The 22,812-nt window shown below is 43.4% G+C and overlaps 1 protein-coding gene across 3 annotated transcripts in view; it reads left to right on the plus strand.

Moving 5' to 3' along the window:
• Positions 1–22,812, plus strand: part of sncaip (synuclein, alpha interacting protein) — a 158,983-nt gene that overhangs the window by 67,896 nt on the left and 68,275 nt on the right. For all 3 annotated transcript variants that reach the window (XM_078566808.1, XM_078566796.1, XM_078566818.1), the window contains one exon: positions 17,748–17,820. In XM_078566808.1, the coding sequence (XP_078422934.1) occupies positions 17,748–17,820 (73 nt within the window). The remainder of the gene's footprint in view (positions 1–17,747; positions 17,821–22,812) is intronic.

Below are 22,812 nucleotides of genomic sequence, written 5' to 3' on the forward strand. Positions count from 1 at the left end.
AGCATGTAGACAGTTAAATGTAGACAGTTCACTCATTGAATTAGCAAGCACATCCTTTTGAAAAACCTGTTGCAGTGAAACAAGGAGTGCTAAAAGAGGCAAGCCATCTTCCTCCTCCTCACATGGTCATGACAGAAATTTGGGTCTGCGTCCATGATCAGACAAACAGACAAATAGGAATTTGGAAGCAGGAAATCAAATTGATCTCTGGAAGTATTTTAATAACTTCCATACAGATTTTCTTGCGGCTTGAAGTACTAAAGAGGAGGAGAGAATTCCAGGAAAGGGAGAAAGAACAAGCTTTCCAGAGGGAAAAGCAGGAAAGGGAATTAAGGCAGCTTGAACTAATTAGGAAAAGGTGCACTGTGCTTCATGAAGACACCACTAGAGAAGAAAACAACCCTAGCTCAGGACTGAGTGTTGAGCTCTTAAAGCACTCACAGTTGATGCAAAGTTTGGAAAGCATGGGGTTTATTAAACAGGAAAAACCAATGAGGTTTATTCCTTGTTTTCCTATGAGAGTTCGTCAGACTATGAGATGGATGAAAAATATCATCTTAAATGCATGCGAGCTGATATTGGAGGTGTACTGCCAAAAATTCCAAAAATGGCCCAAGCAAACTTACATTGAGTTTGAAAGGGTTAAACAGTTTCTTTTGACCAATGGATAAGGATGCTTAAGATAGACCCCACCCACATCATTCTGAAGTCACGCCAGCATGGATGGTAAATCTGATGTGAGGGGATGATTCCGCCGTGAGGGCACAATAATGAGATGCAACTGCATCAAAATTAAGTTCATGACATCGGATGTCGGGAAACGGCATTGATGGCCAGAGCAGACGATCACAAACTGGTTTCACGACGGTGTAAAACCAGTTTTTGGCCAACTCACCATCTTGCCTGCTCATGCCCGCCATGACATCCACGGCCAATAGGAGCGGACAATTCCGCCCTTAGTCTCAGGTAGTGTCTGCATGACAAGGCCAGCCATGATGCTCTTCAATGCTTTACAGACAGTTGTGCAGCCTGCCTCCACCTCCTCCGAGGCAACACGGGGTCACTACGTAGGAGTGTTTGCAAGCACAAGGCACCGTGGCAACTCGATCACTATTGGGTTCACGTGGTGTCATGTAAACAGATGAATTAGAAGCAGGCATAGGATACCATATCTCACATTGTAAAGCAGACCTTTTTTATTGACTCTAAATACGCTATATAAGTCAAAAGATGGATGTATTGGTCTGTACTTGCTGAGTGGCACATGCAATAACTAGGTAAACATAAAACTGCATGTTCTTACCAGTGTCAATGAAGGTTGTAGCCAGAAGTCCATCTCAGTAATGTGACACTTGTGAAGGGTGTGGCCATGACTGTCCATCATTAATACTCTCCAGTGCTGACAGTAGTCTACTATAGGGTGTGGATATTGTGGGCCCCTTGAACATTTGATTTCTACTCATTTGTGTTTTTGAGGAGGTTGTGCTGAGTACACTTAATGAGTTGTGGCAATCCATCTGGTGAAGGCCCACCCATAGTGGTGAGATGAAGGCCAGGAAATTTCTACAAATTCTCAGTGAATGAACACTCAGGACCTATGAGGTCACCACTATGTGCCTTTAGGTTGCATTTATGAGAGCTAACATAGAAATGATGTTCTTGTCCTTCTCAATGTTACAGGCCATGTGCAGACAAGGAACCTCGGTGAGTTGCTGCACTGACAATTGTGGATGTCTCACAAGTCACGCAGTGGTGCCAGTTTAAACTATAAGGAGGTGAATGGTTTCCTCATCATACAGGCAGTTTTATTATGCACACAGTCTCGAGTTGCAGCATTCCTTTTGGTCCAGCAGTTATATCTGCATGTGCTGAGTCTCACTTGACACTGCACACATGCCCTCTTGACATGGAGGTCAGGCTTTGGTTAGCTACTAGGTGACTTGGTCGTCATGTCTTTGACAACCTCCAATATACACTTGAGATGCCCTGTGATAGAGGAGCCTGCAAGGTCATTCCCTTAAAAAATGGGTGAATCCAGGCTTCTGATGGCACAGAATGTCTCGCATCACAAAGGCTGAAATCTCAAGGACACTTGCTGACTTTCTCTCTTGCTGGGGAATGAGCATCTCCTGGAAAATGTGAGGTGCCTATGGTCTTAAGGGCACATGTCACAATGGCTGGCCTGCAATTTTCTGCTGAAGGTGCAGCCAGATCCTCAATGCTGCTTCGGAGAACCATCTCTGTATTAGGTCCTCCCTGGTTACTATGGCATCATGTACTGAGCCAGCCGTGGGTACCCGTGCATGCCTCATCATTTCTCCCATTGCCCTCTTCCTCCTCAGTTACATCTTCATCTGAGGTAAAGGGCTCCTCCTCCTCCAACTCTTCCTCTGATGAGCAGCCTACATCACCGCGCTGTGGATCCTGCATGTGTATGTCCATTCACCATGCCATATTATGCAGCATACAGCAGGGCACCACTATCTTTGACACCCTTGCAGGTGAGTATTGCAGTGCTCTCCAGAGTTGTCTAGGCATCGGAAACACATTTTTAAGAGGCCAATAGCTTGCTCAATGAGCGCCCTGCTCTGAAGACGACTGGTCTATAGCGCTGTTGTGGCCTTGTCTCTGGTTAGCACAATGGAGTAAGCAGTCACACCCTCAATGGCTAATCTTTGTCCCCCAGTAGCCAGCCACACACCTGGGGTCTAGACTCAAAGTTGTGGCAGGTTTGACTCCCTCAAGATGAGAGTCATGACAGCTTCCAGGGAATCATGCACATAGAATCACAGAATCTTTACAGTGCAGAAGGAGGTCATTCGGCCCATTGAGTCTCCACTAGTTCTCTGAAAGAGCATTCTACTTAGTCCCACTCCCCTGCCTTATCCTCGTAATCTTGCACATTCTTTTCAGACAACAATCCAATTTCCTTTTGAATGCCTTGATCGAACCTGCCTCATCCACCCTCTTAGGAAGTTTGCTCTAGACTCCACACATTCTCTGGGTGAAAATTTTTTTCCTCGTATCACTTTTAGTCCTTTTGCCAATTGTTTTGAATCTGTGCCCTTTAGTTCTTCATTTCTTCTTGAGTGGGAACACTTTCTCACTATTCACCCTGTCCATATCCCTCAGGAAATACCTACATCAAGTCTCCTCTTCGCCTTTTTTTCTCTCCAAGGATAAGAGTCCCAACCTCTCCAATCTATCCTCATAGCTACAGTCCTTTATCCCTGGAATCACTGTTGTGAATCGCATCTACACTCTCTCCAATGTCTTCATATCCTTCTTCAAGTATGGTGCCAAGAACTAGACACAATACTCCAGATGAGGCCTAATTAGTATCTTATACAAGTTCAACATGACCTCCTTACTCTTGTGTCCAATTCCCCTATTAATAAAACCTAAGATACTATATGCTTTATTAACTGCCCTTTCAACATGTCCTGCCATCTTCAATGTCTTGTGTACATATACACTGAGGTGCCTCTATTCCTGCACCTCCTTTAGAGTTTCTCCCTTTATTTTATACTGCCCCACCATATTTTTCCTGCCAAACTGAATCACTTCACACTTCTCTGAATTGAACATCATCTGCCACTTGTCTGCCCAATCCACCTACATGTCTATGTCCTTTTGAAGTTCAAGACTATCCTTATCACATTTGACAACATTTCCAATCTTCATATCATCTGCAAATTTTGAAATCATGCACTGAGCACTACAGTTGAGGTAATTAAAATATATCAGGAAGAGCCAAGGGTCCCACACCGACCCCTGGGAACTCTACTACAAACCATCCTCCAATCTGAAAAACAACCATTTACCACTACTTCTTGTTTTCCATCACTCAGCCAATTTCTCATCCAAGTGCCTACTTTTCCTTTTATTCCATGAGCTAGAATTTTGCTCACAGGTTGTGTGCCACAGTATCAAATACTTTTGAAAATCCATATACACCATATTACCAGTGTTACCCTTATCAACCTTCTCTGTTATCTCCTCAAAAAACTCCAAGTTCGCTAAACATGATTTTTCCTTAATAATCATTGCTGGCTTTCCTTAATTATCCTGCACTTGTCTAACTGACTATTGATTTTGTTCCGAACCATAGTTTCCAGAAGTTTCCCTACCACAGAAGGCAGACTGACTGATCTGTAGTTGCTGGCTTTATCCTTGTAGCCCTTTTTGAACAAGGATGTAACATTCGCAATTCCTCAGCACTCTGGCACCACCCCTGTGTCTAAGGAAGATTGGAAGATGATCACTAGTGTATCTACACTTTCCACTTTCACTTCCCTCAGTACCCTTGGGTGCATCTGATCTGGTACCTTATCAGTTTTAAATAAAAATAGCCTTTCCAAAACCATCTCCTTCTCAATTGTAAATTCTACTAGTGTACCAGTTACTTCCTCTCTCACCTTAGCCTGAGTAGCATCATCTTCCTTTGTAAAGACGGATGCAAAGTACTTGCTTAATACCTCCACTGTTTCTCCTGCCTCCACATGCAAGTTCCTTTTTTTTATCCCTAATCAGCCCTGCTCTTTCTTTTACCACTCTCTTATTACTTATATGCTTATAGAATACCTTGGGATTCCCTTTTATGTTAGCTGCCATTCTCTTTTCATGCTCTCTCCTTGCTTTTCATATTAGTTTTTTCACTTCCCCTCTAGTCCTTCTGCATTTAGCCTGATTCTCCATTGTATTTTCTATCTGACATCTGTCGTGCTTGCACTTCTTCCTTTTCATCTTCACCTCCACCTCTCTTATCATCCAGAGTGCTCTGGATTTATTTGTCCTATTATTCCCCTTCAAGGGAATATACCTTGACATTGCTTGCAATACTTTTTCTTGGAAGGTGACCACTGATCATCCACCGTCTTTTCTGCCAAATTTGATTCTGACTCCCTCAACTCAGATGCATTCTCATCCCATCAAAGTTGGTTTCCCCCAGTTAATTATCCTTGCTCTGGATTGTTCCTTGTCCTTTTCCTTGGCCAACCTAAACATTATGATCCAATGGCCACTCTTCCCTAAATGCTCTCCCAATGATATTTGATCCACCTGGGCCAACTCATTTCCGAGAACCAGGTCCAACAGTGCCTTTCCTCTTGTGGAACTGGAAACATACTGCTGCAGAAAGTTATCTTGAACACATTCCAGTAACTCTTGCCCTTCTTGTCCCTTTCCACTATATCTATCCCAATCTATACTTGGATAATTGAAATCCCCTATTCAATAATTACCCTATAATTCTTGCACCTCTTTGCAATTTCGTTGCAAATTTGTTTCTCTACATCCCTTCCACTAGTTGGTATCTATATACTACACCTATCAATGTTATTGCACCTTTTTCATTCCATACCTCTAGCCAGAGAGATTCTTTCCTTGTCCCCTCTGGAACGTCCTCTCTCTCCAGTACTGTAATGCCATATTTAATCAATACTGCCACTCCCCCCTCTTTTCTTCCTTTCCTGTCTCCCCTAAACACCTTACACCCAGGAATATTTAACGCCCAGTCCTGTCCTTTTTTGAGCCAGGTCTCTGTTATAGCAATATCATAATTCCATTTGTCAACCTGTGCCTGTAGTTCACCAATCTTATTAACCACACTCTGTGCATGCAGATTTAGGCTTTACTTTCTCCTTACTCTGACCCCATCTTGATAATACTCTCTGATATACCCTCCTTATCAGTTAATACTTCTCTACTTCCCATTACCAGTTTTTCTCCTCTCCACTCTGAATTTTCCCTCAGGTCCCCATCCCCCTGCCAATCTAGTTTAAATCCAGCAGCACTAGCACACCTCCCCACGAGGACATTAGTGCCAATTCTGTTAAGGTGTATCCCATCTTTATTGTACAGGTCCTACCTGCCCCAGAACCGATCCCAATGCCTCAGAAATCTAAAGCCCCCCCCTCCAACTCCATTTCTCCTGCCACCTGTTGAACTGCTCAATCTTCCTTTTCTGATGCTCTTCACCCTTCCCTAAAAGAATGGCCTGCAGCCACTCAGACATCTTTGACCATGGCACCAGGGAGGCAATATACTATCCTGGAGCCACGTCTACAATTGCAGAAATGCCTGTCTGCTTCCCTAACTATGGAATCCCCTACCACTATAGCTCTTCCACTCTTCCTCCTCCCCTCCTATGCAGCTGAGTCATCTGTGGTGCCTCGAACCTGGCTCTTGCAACAGTCCTCTAAGGAACCATCTCGCTCACCAGTATCCAAAATGGAAAAGCAGTTAGACAGGGAGACAGCCTCAGGGGATTCCTGCACTACCTGCCTGATTCTCTTAGATACTCTGGCAGGTCATCCATTTCCCCCTCTGCCTGTTCACTTCTTAGCTGCGGTGTTGCCACCTCTCTAAACGTGCTATCCACGTAATGCTCAGCCTTGTGGATGCACCACAGTGATTCCAGCCGGCGCTCGAGTTTCGCAACCCAGAGCTCTAGTTTCTGTAGCTGGTGACACTTCCTGCAGATGTAGTCATTGAGGGAAATTTGTGCCTGCACGATTTCCCACATCCTGCAGGATGCGCATTCCACGTGGCCAGGCTGCACTTACATACCTTAAACTTTATATAGAGTGTTAAAATAACTCACCTGTCATTCACCAATTGTCTCCTCTGTGCTGAGTCCGGAAGGCCTATACTTACTAACCAATCAACTTACGGGACTCCTGTGATGTCAGTTTTAGTATTTTACCCGTAAAGTCCCAACTCTCTCTCTCTGCTGCTTTAACCTCTCAGATCCTCAGGTTAATTACCAGTTACTGATTAACCTATTCCTTATGCACCAAAGTGGAAACTAAATGCTGGAGGCTGAAAAAGAGTAGAAGAACGGAGCACCTCCCACCCCCACTTTTCACACAACTCCCAACTTAGCAAGCTCTGCTTCTTGCAATAAACCTTACCTAAAGCACCTCTTTCCCTCATGCACTGAATTCCCACTTTGAATCAAATTCCTAAGTACTCTGTCTCTATCTCACTCAGGCATTGTCTCCCTTACTGACTTTGCCCTTTACTCATGCATGGAGGAATACTTTATTGTAGTCGCACACAAGCTGCATGTTGATGGAATGAAATTAATTTCTATTGATGTATCTGTGCACCTCCAGCAATGGTGCTTGGAGTGTGATGTGGGTGCAATCTGTTGCACCTCACACTTTTGAAAATTCAGCTATTGACAAAAACCCCATTGCTCTTTGGGTCTATGACACCACATGTAGGGAAATTAATCAACCCTAGCAAAGAGGGCATCGGTTACTGATGTCATGCACCGGAGGCCGGTGCTTGCAAGATGTCACAGAGGCCTTCAGCAGAGCCCTGGAAGAAGCCAGCTGCACAAAAGTTAAGGGTCACAGTAACTTTGACTGCAAATGGCAGGGCATGGGCATCGGATGTTCAAGGCAAGAGGCCTGCCTCCAACATGGCAAATGTCTCCGACCATATCCTGAGACATTCGAAGCCTTTGCCTGCACTGTCTTTCAGTCATGTCCAGGAATCTGAACCTGTTTTGTTAGACGCTTTGCTCAGGGTAATAAATGAACATATGAACAAGTTGCAGGAGAATGCCATTCGGCCCCTCAAGCCTGCTCCGCCATTTAATAAGATCGTGGCTGATCTGATAGTAACCTCAAAACTGCATCCTGCCTACGCCCGATAACCTATTGGCTCCTTGCTTACCAAGAATCCATACACCTCTGCCTTAAAAGATATTCAAAGACTCTGCCTCCGCCGTCTTTTCGGGAAGAGAGTTCCAAAGACACACAACCCTCGGAGAAAATTTTGTCTCATCTCTGTTTTAAATGGGCGACCCCTTATTTTTAAGCGGTGACCCCAGTTCTAGATTCTCCCACAAGAGGAAACATCCTTTCCACATCCACGCTATCAAGTCCCCTCAAGATCTTATATCTTGCCCTCCTCCTTGTTACTCTCTCTTGTGGCTCTGTCACCTCATGCCCTGGTACCCTGGCTCTAGCAGCACATTGTTGCTGCTGCTGCCTTTCCTCTATATGTTGGACATGGGAAGGTGCTGTGCCCATTTCTGTAACCTACCTTCCTTGCTGGACAAAACACTCCTTACCCAACATGACTGGCAGTCTGTAATGTCACCCACTTGGCTGATGATGCAAAGCATGATGAAGAGGTCCCAACACCGATGTGCCCTTCCTCTTTTCCAGCTACTACACCCTCTCCCCCATTCCCTGAGGTCAGACAACAGCCTCAATCTCAGAGGCAACTACAGCTTTTAAGCTGCTACTTTGCACAGCTTTATTTAAGGTTTACAAACTCAGGCTTTTCAGCTGCTCATATCTCCAATACCAACTCATGGAACATACACTGAGTTGAGGACATTTTGGGAGTGAAAGTATCGACTTCCCGTTCTCTGTAATGTGTTTACATGGCCCGGCTGATTCATAATTCCTGTGTGTACGCTCCTCCCCCCACCCCACCCTTTCACACAGGTGCAAAAATCAAGCCTGAGAATGGAGGTGGGACTTTCTGGGCTGCAGATCCTGCCTGCCATTTTTTCACCTCCACGGAGTCTCCCCGACTCCATTATCCCTGTGCTGGGATTCTGAATATGAATAATTTTACAGGGGAACGGTCCTAGCCAAGCCCATAAATGACTTGCCTATGTCTCTGCAGTGCATTTTCCTCCTTAACTTCTGTGCTGTGCTTTACTGAGCTGAAGGGGTCAGGACATAATGAGAGTTAGCAAAGCATATTGAACCTTGAGCTTCATAAAGAGGTATTGTGCACAAAAGCATGGAGGTTATGCTGAACCTTTATAAAGTTTTGGTGAGCCACAACTAGAGTATTGTGTCTAGATCTGGTCAGAAAACTTTAGGAAGGATGTGAGGGTCCTTGAGAGGGTGCGGAGGAGATTTACCAGAATGGTCCCAGGGATGTGGGATTTTAACTACAAGGGTAGGTTGAAGACACTGAGATTTTTCTCCCTGAAGCAAAGGAAGTTGAGGGGCGATTTGATGGAGGTTTACAAGATTATATCAGGTTTACAGAAGGTAGACAAAAACTGTTCCCATTTATTAGTGGTAGAAGGACCAGGGGACACAGATCCAAGGTTCTGGGCAAGACCTGCAGGGGCAATGTGAGGAAGAATATTTATGTGCAGTGATTAGCAATGACCTGGAACTTGCTGCCTATGAGGGTGGTGGAAGCGGAGACAATGAATGATTTCAAAAGCATGGCATTTGAGGGAAATAATCTTGCAGGCCTTTGGGGGAAAAAGTTCTCTTCCCCACTCCCCAACCCCCACTGCACAGTAGTTGCATCAGTGTTCCCCAAAAATATACCCTTGGCCACTTTTCTTTATCCATATGCTGTTTCTTACAGAATACAGAAACTAGGCCATCTTCCTAGGCATGCTGATGACACCTAATTCTATATCCCTGTCACTCCTCCCAACCTCAGACCCATTTCCATGTTCTCAGGCTGCCTGTCTGACAACGGTAATGGAGAAGTCGCAATTTAGAAAACAAAATTCATTTATGGGATGTGGGCATCCCTGGCCTAATTACCATTGTTCAGAGGGCATTTTAAGAGCCAACCACATTGCTGTGGGTCTGGAGTCGCATGTAGGCCAGACTAGGTAAGGACAGCGGATTTCCTTCCCTAAAGGACATTAGTGAACCTGATGGGTTTTTATGGCAATCGGCAATGGTTTTGCCGTCGTCATCAGACTTTCAATTCTAGATTCTTATTGAAATCAAATTTCGCCATCTGCCATGGTGGGATTCAAACCCAGATCCCCTGTGCATTACCCTGGGTCTCTAGAATACCAGTCCAGTGACAATACCACTACGCCACAGCCTCCCCTAAATTTTCTTCTGAATTTGGATATAGTGCCTGCTATCTGCTTCCTTGCCCCTAATGCCATCCCCATCTCTTACCACCTGCTTACCTTGAAAACGGCAACCCAGGCAATAAATTTGTTTCAAATAAATAAGTTTCATACTCTTCAATATCTCACCTGTACCACTGCAAAATGATTCACCTCAGCTGTCGCCCCAGCCTCCCTCTGCCAGGAAACTCTTATTCACACTTTTGTATAATTCCATTATTCCAGCACTTAACTCTTCTATTGTCTGTCTGATAGTTCAGCTTGTTCAAAATGCAGTCACCTATAAAATCCTGCCTGGATTAAATCCAAATCTTGTCCTCATGGCCCATGATCACAAAATAACAGAATTGTTACAGTACAGAAGGAAGCCATCTGGCCAGTCATGTTTGTTATGGCTTTCTGTAGGAGTAATTTACCTAATGCAACTCCCCCCTCATTCTCCCCGTAGTCCACACATTTTTCCTTTTCACATAACAATCCAATTTCCTCTTGAATGCCTCGATTGAATCCACCTCCACCACACCCTCGAACAGTGCATTCCAGATCCTAACCCCTCGCAACGTGAAAATTTTTTTTCCTCATGTCGCCATTGCTTCTTTTGCCAGTTACTTTAAACCGGTGTCCTCTTGTTCTCAATCTTTCTGCCAATGGGAACAGTTTTTCCCTATCTACCTTGTCTAGATCCCTCATAATTTTGAATATCTCTATCAAATCTCTTCTCATCCTTCTGTTCTCCAAGTAAAACAGTCCCAACTTCTCCAATTAATCTACGTAACTTAAGTTCCTCATCCCTGGAACCATTCCGTGAATCTTTACTGCATTCTCTTTAACTTTAATGCCTTCAAATCTTTCCTAAATTGTGGTGCCCAGAACTGGACGCAATATTCCAGGTGAGGCTGAACCAGTGTTCTACATATGTTTAATATAAATGCCCTGCTTTTATACTCTATACTTAATAAAACCTAGGATGTGGTATGATTTATTAACCATGCTCTCAATCTGTCCTGCCACCTTCAATGATTTATGTACAAATGCTCCCAGGTCCCTCTGCTCCTGTGCCCCCTTTAGAATTGTACTCTTTATTTTATACTATCTGTGCATTCTTCCTAACAAAATGAATCACTTCACACTTCTCTGCATTAAATTTCATGATATTCTCAAATTATTACTTTTTCAGTTACAAGACTGTACCTTAACTAAGGGGTGCTAATTAGACAAAGGATGAGAGCGAATCTGCATATCAGGTTTTTCCTCCTTTGTCACCTATCCATCAGTCCCCTCTCTTTCCACTTGCCCTTCAAGTCATTTATGTTGCTTCACTGAATTCCCCAGATAAATTAATTATTCAGCTGTTTTGTTTTAAAGGTTCCCCTTTTCCTGCTAATTTACTGATTTTTAATTTGTCCGATGTTATTTGAATCCTAAATTCTAATAATTAATTTGCATGAGGTCATAAGATTTCACCCAGCATGTCTCTGCCTGCTCTTGAAGAGATATCAACTTAGTCCCATTCCTCTGCAATTTCTTAGTATCCATCTAATTTTCTTTTGTAAATATTTTCTAAATAATATTTTGTCAATCTCCTTCGTAATCTTAAATCTTTAACTGTCTCATCATGATATTGCCTGTAACTTTTCCTCAACTCCAGTCCCTCACTGAGGATTATTATAACCATGGAGGGTACTTTAATGTTCTTGCAATTATAAGATTTTTCTATAATGAGAGACTTTTGGCCACCACGGTAAATCCCCTAAATAGGCCTATTGAAAGTTGCATTCTTTCTTGGCTTTGCTTGGATTAGATATGCAATTATCCAGAGAATTCAAACTTACGTCAGATTGACTCTTATGGTATAAGTTTCTTGAACCAACAAATGCAATCAGTCATATTTTATACAAAACTGATCATTAGTACCCCAACTTGAAAAGTTATCTAATTATTCAGTTTTTAATACGACATAAAATCAATCCATTGTAATCTTTCAACTACAGACATGCGGAAATGTATATTGCTCATTCATAGTACTAAGCTCCTTTTGGAAGCAATATAAAGTTTACTGAGCTGGTTAAATATAGAGAAATACATTTATAGAACACTAGCCGTATGCAATTTGCTGGTAGAAATGTGTGTATGTTTTTTTCCTGTGTGTGTGTGTGTGTGTGTGTGTGTGTGTGTGTGTGTGTGTGTATGTAGGCTTTTTTATATTTTCAGTATTCATAGTAAAAAGCAGAAGCCAACTGATGAGTTCATTCAGCTAGTTTAGTGCAATAAACATGGTAAATTGTATGTTTAGGTTTCAATTATTAAAGCATATAAAGCTTATATCCTGCAGTCAGTACATAAAAATGTGTAGTAGATGTCCATTACTTAAAATGGACACCAAAATTTATACAAAACTTGAAAACTTTTTCTTGTGCCATACAATAACTTGCTATATCAAATGTTTCAGCATATTAACTGTTGATGAGTTGTAAACAAATGATCTCATATGAAACAATTATGTCACAGGAATCACAAGACAACTCTTTCTGCATTAGGCTTTCTGATGCTTAAAAATAAATCACAAATTACAAGATCAGGTCAATTTTGTGCTTTGGCAATGGACTAGCCTTTGGATCTATTTTTCAGTCCCTTGGCGGTTAATGTTTCCAAAGTTGCTTTCTCCTCCCTTTCAAACTGGCAGTTACACCTAGAAGAAAACCAGGTGAAGGAAGTGTTTTTCAATTGAAATATTTTAAAAGGAGCTAATATAGGTTATATTAGTTTAAAAGGAGCTAATGTACATTATATTTGTTTTAAAAAATAGTTGAATGAATAGAAATAAAATAAAAATAATTGGAGTTGAAAAGTTAAGACTGTAAGCAGAAGCAAAATGTTATTTCAGTTTAATTATTTTAATTTTTACATCCCTCACCAAGACTGAACAGGTAGTTGGCAAACTGGTCCCTTCTATCAATATATTAGCAAAAACATCAACAGCCACTCTCTTTTTGAACTTGAAAGGATACTAGTTGAGATAGCAGTCAGATTGCTAAAGATCATACAGGCATATTGGTTTGAAAGGTCACACGAGGGGTCTGTAATACATGGGGAGAGAAGATCCAGTTCAAGAAAGAAATAACACTCTCTTCCCAGGTAGGCTGTCCCCCTGGGTCACAAGTCATATGAATTCCCTTCAGGATTTTGAGAATTCTTCTGGCAATTTGAAACATCCATACATTAAATTAAAAATGAGTCTGTATGCATTTCTAATATACCAACTTTACTTTCTGCACTTTTTTCACATTTTTTGTTCCAACTTATTCCATTCTAAATTTTTATTTGTAATGGAAACTGTTTGTGATCTTGTAACACCATAATTAAACCTTCCTATCAGTGGTGCTGTTATAAGTCCCCCAGTTTTGCTTCTTTCAGCTTCTTGGTTCTATATTACTAAAGTATATGCTCCAACCAACTCTCAGCTTTGGCTCAGTTAGTTGTACTCTTGCCTCTATGTTATCAGGTTCTGGGTTCAAGTCCAACTTCAGTGCTTGAGCACAAAAATCTACAGTGATCTTCCATACTGAGGAGTGCTTTCCTGTTTTGCGGTGGTTGGTTGGCTAGAGTGGTGCTGACTAAAATCAATGGTACATGTTCAATCCCCTTACCAGCTGTAGTATTTCATGCCTCCTTTCCTTACCTTGCTTGATACTGAGTGGTGCCCCTCAAGCTATGTAACCAATTGTCTTTCTCTAATGGATAGAGATGCCTATGGCCCTTTGTGGACTATGTCTAATTACCAATTATCAAATCAACCAACTCTACTTCTCTTTCCCAACTTGCCATTAATTATAGTAGTTAGTATTAGTTAGCTAGGAAGTAGCTAGTTGCTATTTCCATTGTTCTGGCTAATCCCTGATGTTAACACAAATCCTTATCTGATAATCTGATGTGACCTTTGATAACAAATTCTAACATGCACCCAGGTCCAATTATCCTCAACTTTCTAATCCATTTCACCTACTACACTTTGTCTTAAGTCACTGTGTGCAGTATCATAGTATTTTGACTAGTTTGTTTTTTGGCAATTATTTAAATGCTCAGGTTAAATCATAATTACACTTTTCATTTGTATATATTTGGCTAGCTGAAAAAATAGCATGACCACTCATGTAGAGTTTATTTTTTTGAATAAAAGCAAAAAACTGCGGATGCTGGAAATCCAAAACAAAAACAGAAACAGAAATACCTGGAAAAACTCAGCAGGTCTGGCAGCATCGGCAGAGGAGAGCACAGTTGACATTTTGAGTCCTCGTGACCCTTCAACAGAACTAAGTAAAAATAGGAAAGGGGTGAAATATAAGCTGGTTTAAGGGGTGGGGGGTGGGGGGGGGGGTAGTTGTTGGGACAAGCAGCCAGTAATAGATGGAGATAACCAAAAGATGTCACAGACAAAAGGACAAAGAGGTGTTGAAGGTGTTGATATTATCTAAAGGAATGTGCTAATTAAGAGTAGAAAGCAGGACAGACAAAGTGCAGATAGCTCTAGTGGGGGTGGGGGAATACTAAAAGGGCTAAAAGGTAGAGATAAACAATGGGTGGAAATACATTTAAAAATAATGGAATTAGGTGGTAAAAGAAAAATCTATATAAATTATTGGAAAAAACAAAAAGGAGGGGGAAGAAACAGAAAGGGGGTGGGGATGGAGGAGAGAGTTCAAGATCTAAAATTGTTGAATTCAATATTCAGTCCAGAAGGCTGTAAAGTGCCTAGTCGGAAGGTGAGGTGCTGTTCCTCCAGTTTGCGTTGAGCTTCACTGGAACAATGCAGCAAGCCAAGGACAGACATGTGGGCATGAGAGCAGGGTGGAGTGTTGAAATGGCAAGCGACAGGGAGGTCTGGGTAATGCTTGCCGACAGACCGAAGGTGTTCTGCAAAGCAGTCATCCAGTCTGCGTTGGTCTCTCCAATGTAGAGGAAACCGCATTGAGAGCAACGAATGCAGTAGATTAAATTGAGGGAAGTGCAAGTGAAATGCTGCTTCACTTCAAAGGAGTGTTTGGGCCCTTGGACGGTGAGGAGAGAGGGAGTGAAGGGACAGGTGTTGCATCTTCTGCGGTTGCATGGGAAGGTGCCGTGGGAGGGGGTTGAGGAGTAGGGGGTGATGGAGGAGTGGACCAGGGTATCACGGAGGGAACGATCCCTACGGAATGCCGCCAGGGGTGTGAAGGGAAGATGTGTTTGGTGGCGGCATCATGCTGGAGTTGGCGGAAATGGCGGAGGATGATCCTTTGAATGCTGAGGCTGGTGGGGTGATAAGTGAGGACAAGGGGGACCCTATCATGTTTCTGGGAGGGAGGAGAAGGCGTGAGGGCAGATGCGCGGGAGATGGGCCGGACACGGTTGAGGGCCCTGTCAACGACCGTGGGTGGAAAACCTCGCTTAAGGAAGAAGGAGGACATGTCAGAGGAACTGTTTTTGAAAGTGGCATCATGAGAACAGATGCGACGGAGGCGAAGGAACTGAGAGAATGGGATGGAGTCCTTACAGGAAGCGGGGTGTGAGGAGCTGTAATTGAGGTAGGTGTGGGAGTCAGTAGGCTTGTAATGGATATTGGTGGACAGTCTATCACCAGAAATTGAGACAGAGAGGTCAAGGAAGGGAAGGGAAGTGTCAGAGATGGACCATGTGAAAACGATGGAGGGTTGGAAATTGGAAGCAAAATTAATAAATTTTTCCAGGTCCCAATGAGAGCATGAAGCAGCACCGAAGTAATCATCGATGTACCGGAGAAAGAGTTATGGGAGGGGGCCTGAGTAGGACTGGAACAAGGAATGTTTCACATACCCCATAAAGAGACAGGCATAGCTGGGTCCCATGCGGGTACCCATAGCCACACCTTTTATTTGGAGGAAGTGAGAGGAATTAAAGGAGAAATTGTTCAGTGTGAGAACAAGTTCAGCCAGACGGAGGAGAGTAGTGGTGGATGGGGATTGTTCGGGCCTCTGTTCGAGGAAGAAGCGGAGAGCCACCAGACCATCCCGGTGAGGGATGGAGGTGCAGAGGGATTGGAAGTCCATGGTGAAGAGGACATGGTTGGGGCCAGAGAACTAGAAATTGTTGATGTGATGTAGGGTATCAGAGGAATCACGGATGTAGGTGGGAAGGGATTGGACAAGGGGAGAGAGAAGGGAGTCAAGATAATGAGAAATGAATTCCGTGGGGCAGGAATAGGCTGACACGATCGGTCTGCCAGGACAGTCTTGTTTGTGGATTTTGGGTAGGAGGTAGAAGCGGGCCGTCCGAGGTTGGAAGAAAGGAACTGGTCAAGTGCAGTCCCACCCAGTGGATGACTGAGAAAGGTTTTGGAGGAGGATGGTGTGGTTAATTGTATCAAAGAATGAAGAAGGTTGACAAGGATGAGGGGGGAATAGTTTACCACAGTCATATAGGATGTGATTTGTGACCTTGAAGGCTATTCCAGTGATGTGGTGGGGTGGAAATGTGATTGGGAGGGATTCAGACAGAAGCCTGAATTTTACGGTGTCAGAGCGGGTGCGCAACAGTCCCGAGCTGTTGTAAAATTGAGCGAGAAGACTTCAGGCAGGGTGGGGGGGCGGGGTTTGTGGGGGTCCAATGTCATTGCACCGTTGTGTGCCCGCTGACAATTAAAGGGGCACTTAGGCTAATTAAAAAGTAATTCATCAGGATTTTACGTGGCCTGTGCGATCACAGCTCAGCATATGGGCCACTTGGCCATGCGGCCATCCCGTCTTTAATTAAAACTAGATCCAGGGCAGGATAAAAGGTGTACAGGATCTTGGTAAGTTGAGTAGGCAGGAGTTTGGCTGTGTGTTGGTTGGAGGTGGTTTTCAGACAGTTCATTGTATTTTCTCTGTGTTCTGGAGGATTCTTTGGTTTACCTGCATTTTTAGAGGCTTTCTGCTGAGAGCACCTTTAAGTGCACTGTCCTGTGCAATCTATATTTCAGCAAATGGGGATTGTCTACTCTGCTGGAGGGACCTCCTCAGAAGAATAGACCAAGGACAGACGTGGGCATGAGAGCAAGATGGTGTGTTGAAATGGCAAGTGACAGGAAGATCCGGCCTGCTGCAATGTTCCAGTGAAGCTCAACGCAGACTGGAGAAACAGCACCTCATCTTCTGATTAGGCACTTTACAGCCTTCCGTTCAACAGCTTCCGACCATGAACTCTCTCCTCCATCCTCACCCCTTTTTGATCCCCTTTTCTCAATATTCATTTTTATTTTTTAATGTAAAAAAAATATATATCCACTTTTTTTTATTATTATTATTTTAAAATTTATTCCCATTTTTATTCGTTGTTTTATCTCCACCTTTTAGTCTATTTTTGATCTTTTTTCCCACCACCATCCCCTCCCCCCATCCCACCCCCACTAGGGCCATCTGTCACTTGCTCATTCTGCTTTCTACTCTTAATGTAACCATTAGCACCTCCTTTAGCCAGTACCACCACCATCAACACCCCTTTGACCTTTTGTTTATGACATCTTTTGCAACCTCTCCTTTGCCTCCGCCGATCGCTGGCCTTCTATCCAGCTTTACCTGTTCCACCCCCCTTAAGCAGTATGTATTTCACCATATTTTTACTTCTCTTTAGCTCTGAAGAAGAGTCATATGGACTCGAAACGTTAACTCTGTCTTTCTCTTCACAGATGCTGTCAGACCTGCTGAGTTTCTTTCTGTTTTTGTTTTTGTTTCAGATTTTCAGCATCTGCAGTATTTTGCCTTTATCTATATTCTGGATATCTGGCATCACACTTAGCTTATAATATACAAGACTATTTATTTACAGGGGGAAGAAAGATGGTGCATAAACTGCATTTCTCTAATTTTTCTCCTATTTTATGTCTCTCTAGTTTGGAAGCTCTTCAGCAAAAGCCCTTCCTGAACTATACAAGAGATCTGATATGCAAAATGAAGGCCGAATAGGTATTTCATATACTTGCTTGATATATTTTTGGCTTTGCCTAGTTTGTATTGTGTGCATGTAGTTGATTGGAATTAAAAACTAATTAGGTAAAATATTTTAATTCCATTTATTGCCCCAAAAGTAAAGAAATATTTTCATTCACAATTCTGACAAGACATTTATCTCTCCTGCTGAGTGATTGTGAAGACAGCAGAAGATAAGAGACAAAGGGATTGAAAACAGTGCTATCCTGCTGGCACAAACTTGGCACAGGGAACAGTCCCATCCCTGAGATAGTTTAGACCTGAGGCACACGCAATCTGGGGCCTCATTTAAATCAGTCCAGTGAACTCATGCCTCCTGCATGAATGGTGTTTAAATTTTGAGCTAATTCTTTGCTGACCTCTGAGGGGGAGGAGTTAATTGTAAGGGGTCAGTGATGGTCTTCATGACTGAGTCTGAAGGAGCACTCTACCTAGTTCCACATTCAGGTAACTATTTTTTAAAAATAAAGTTACCTTTTCAGTGGCAGCCTCTAATGGTGCCTTTAAGGTTGTGGGGAGGCTTGATTATCCTGAATGCGGCAGTCCTAGTGCTAGCTGTGTTCGAGACAGCCAGTAAGAGGAAATGATCTTGAAGTAGAGATTAGACCCCCCACCGCCACCCCCCCGCCCCCCCCCCCCCCTTCCCCCACTAACCATCCCATAAATTCCTTCTATATAATAAGAACCTAATGCTTGTTTCAGGCCTGGGCCCTAGACTCGATGGGCCGAAGGGCCTCTTCTGCACTGTGTGATTCTGTGACCTATACTTCAGCCTTTACTAATATGGTGGACAGTGCAGTTTTGTCAGGGAATGTGCTTGCATATGCCTGCTTGACATATTGCATGCTTGTGTGCCCTTTTTGCATCAAGGGCATTTCACAGGTCAACAAGCTTTTAATCAATTTTTTAAAAAAGAAAGAAAAGTGATTTTTGTATTTTCAACAACCATACAAAAAGTTGCCAGTTGTCTCAAAAGTCACTTTTCTATGATTGGTATCCTTTCCCCACATCACCACTCCTCTCGTAATAAATGCACGCAGCCACTCTAATTCCTTGGACCTAGTTCACAGAGACAATGCTCCCATTCAACTCAAGACCCTTTCACTAAGGTACATTCTCCTCCTTCAAATGTCCCATTCCACACCTTATGGCGCCCCACGACCCCCTTTCCCCCACCTCCAGAGGTTAATTTTTTTTGAGGGCAGTATTTGAGGGTAAAATACCCATCTAGCTTAATTTTCTCAAGGGATACTTTTTGATTTTTGGTTGTTCTTTTTCATTTTCATTAATTACTTTATTAGATGATACAAATTTATGCACAGCGAGCTCCCACAAGCCGAAAATTGATAATGACCAGATATTCCCGTTTTGCAACATTGCTCCCCGAAGCGGGAAGGTCAGGAGGAGGGGGGGAAAGGGGAATAAATTTGGGGGGAACGTGGTGATCCCACTGTCCTTTCACTCATGACCTAACCTTAGCACAGGCATCTGGGAGAAATGCTGTCCTTTTCCTCTGCTGGCTTGAGGGTACTTCATGGAACAATATTTGGACAGCCTTAAACCCAGTTTTCATTTGACTTGGTGTATATCAGGCTTACAAATACAGCCCCAGATTGCCAGCCTCAATTTGACAGGCCACGTGAATGGCTGGTGTGCAAAATGGAAAGATCACATTGTGCCAATAGATAGTCATCTTCATTTGGGACAGACTGGCCCAAACTCCACATCTAAAAGTAGTTTATTGTTGATGGATAGTGCTAAAATTAGTTTATTGATGAATAGTTTTTTTCTGTTTTTGGTCCATCCCATGGGGTTTCCATGGCCAGAGAAGGCATTAGCATTACGAACAATTTTTCAGTGGCTGTTCAAACATTGGCAAAATGCTGTCAGACTTGAATATTTCAGAAGTAATTGAAGCAACATCTCTGGCAACATGTCACACTGTTGTAACATCCCAGACGACTCACCATATCTGTCGCACAGCATCCCAGAAGCGCATAACCTGCTCTGTGGACAATTGTCTCTCTCCTGCAACTGAGAAGAGAAACTTTCAAAATTGAAGGCACCGTCTTCCAATGGAGTTATTTGGCTACCCCAGCCCACTTTTGAATAGTTGACGCAACAATGAAGAGTTCCCCCCAAGAAGAATTCTGAAGGTTGAAGGAGGCAGTCCCAGTTTCCCCAACAAGCTCCATCTGCCCCAGGGATGGGGCAGCAAATATCCATTCTGCATGATTTTCACACCTCTAGGCGCAGACCTGAATATTGCATTTGGCTTCACACCCTGTGTGCAACTTAAAGATCGACTGGCACATTAAATGAAAACTGAAGTTGATCAAATCAAGGTAGTTTTATAAGTGGAAAAAGATTAGATGGAGCTACATGTGATGCAGTGAAAATGTAACCTGAGATGATTTGTACTCAGCACCTTGTTACTATGTTTCTGGCCGCCTCTCATCGTCCAGCATCTGGTCAAAGCAATTGGTGATGCTGCAGCTGAAAATCTTCTGCATGGTGGCAGCGGGACTGGCCAAAATAACTGCTCCTCAACATGCAATCACAGGTTCCCTCCCTCCCTCTCTTTCTGCTCCTCCAAACACTGATTCTGTCTCTGGAGGAGCAGCAAGAGTAGGAGGGACGGAACTTCTGATTAGAGGAGCTGGAGCAGCGAGCATGGGAGAGGCAGAATCTGTGATTGGAGGAGCAGCTTCTCATGGATACGGTCTCTTCCATATATGGGGTGGGGGGAGGGGTTAACTTTTCTCTCATTCATCACCCCCATGATTGAATTTGCCTGGGCTGTTTTGGGTGCTTACTAGAGGGAATTTACCTACCTCCCCCGTGTATTTTGAACGCGGCCAACCTCCCTGCACCCCCACTCCGTCCCCTCAGCTCAACTGCCACATGTTCCCTGTCAAGCCAGTGCTACTATTCTGTTCCCTGCCACTCAGTTCGAACTTGTACTCTGCTGTATTTTTCCTCATCCCTTTTGGGCACTGTTTTCCCCCACTTCCTAACATTGATATTATCTGTCTCTCTCTTTCCTCTGTAAGTAATGGTGCTATCCCTTCCTAACTCAAATCACTGCTCCTTGCACTTTCCCTTTTGCACTCTTCCCTCAATCTTCCTTTTTGTTTCTACCTGAATACTGCTGGTCCTTGAAATTCAGGTTCCTGAATACTAAAGGAGCGAGTATCTGCATTCACATGAAATTTCAATGATTGTATCGAGTGGTTGGAAATGCTTCCATTAGCAGTGTTGAGTGGAGAAAGGCCTAGTTCAAAATGATCGTTTTTTAGCAGATGCTAACGTGGATTGTGCTGCCAAAGTGCTGATGGCCTGTATGCATTGCTAATGGTTGATTTGATTCATAGAATTATAAAATCATATCACAGAAGTAGGGAGGCCACATAGCCAGTCATTCGTGTACTGACTCCTTAAAAAAGATATCCAGTCAGCCCCACTCCTTCCCCAAATTTCTACAAAGGTTTTTCTTTCCAAAGTTACAACTAATTTTGGTTGTGGTTGTTGGAGATGAATCATTTCAGTCCCAGGACATCGCTGTGGGAGTTCCTCCGAGAAGTGTCCTGGGCCCAACCATCTCCAGCTGCTTCATCAATGACCCTGACTCCATCATAAGTTCAGAAGTGGGGATGTTCGCTCATGATTGCACAATGTTAAGCACCATTCACGATTCCTCAGATACTGAAGCAGTTTGTGTCCATATGCAGCAAGACCCAGAAAACATTCAGGCTTGGGTTGATAAATGGCAAGTTACGTTCACGCCACCCAAATGCCAGGCAATGATCATCTCCAACAAGAGAGAATCCGACCACCTCCCCTTGACATTTATTGACATTACCATCGCTGAATCCCACCATCAACATCCTGGGGTTTAATATTGACCAGAAACTGACCTGGACAAGCCGTATAATTACTGACTGCAGGTCAGAGGCTCCCGAAAGCCTATCCACCATCTACAAGGCACAAGTCAGGAGTGTAATGGAACACTCTCCACTGCCTGGATGGGTACAGCTCCAGCAACACTTCAAGAAGCTCAACTCCATCCAGGACAAAGCAGCCGATTGGTTGGTACCCCATCCACCACCTTCAACATTCACTCCCTCTACAACTGACTTACAGTGGCAGCAGTGTGTAGCATCTAAAAGATGCACTGTAGCAACTCACCAAGGCTCCTTCAACAGCACCTTCCGAACCTGCGACCTCTGCCACCTAGAAGGACAAGGGCAGCAAATGCATAGGAACACCACCACTGCAAGTTCCCCTCCAAAGGGAACCATCCTTACTTGGAACTATATCACCATTCCTTCACTGTCACTGGGTTAAAATTCTGGAATTCCCTTCCGAACAGTACTGTGGATGCTTCTACAACACATGATCTGCAGCAGCTCAAGAAGGCGGCTCACCACCACCTTCTCGAGGGGAATTAGGGATAGGCAATAAATGCTGGCATGGTCAGTGATGCCTCCATCCCATGAAAGAATTTTAAAAATATTTGTTTCCAGCACCATTTTGGACACAGGTTTTCAGACTATAACATCTCACTGCATATGAAAAAAACTCATCTCTTCCTAGTTGTTTTGCAATGATCTTCAATCTGTATGCTCTGGTTACCCACCTTCCTGCCTGTAGAAACAGTTTCAACTTTATCAAAACAGTTCATAATTTCGAATACCTCACCCCCTTAGCCTTCTACTCTAACGAAAATGATCACTGCTTCCCTAGTGTCACCAAATAACTGGAGGTCTCCATCCCTGGTGCCATTCTAGTAAATTTACTTTGGCCCATTACAAAACCTTGACATGCTTCCTAAGGCCTGGTGCCCAGGATTGGACATCAAAACTCCAGCTGAGGCTTAACCAGTGATTTACAAAGCTTTAGCATAACTTTCTTGCTTTTGTACTCTATGCTTTTATTGGATCTTGTTGACTTTTTTAACATTCTGAT

Source organism: Cetorhinus maximus, chromosome 2, assembly GCF_964194155.1.
Source record: "Cetorhinus maximus chromosome 2, sCetMax3.hap1.1, whole genome shotgun sequence".
NCBI lineage: Eukaryota > Metazoa > Chordata > Chondrichthyes > Lamniformes > Cetorhinidae > Cetorhinus > Cetorhinus maximus.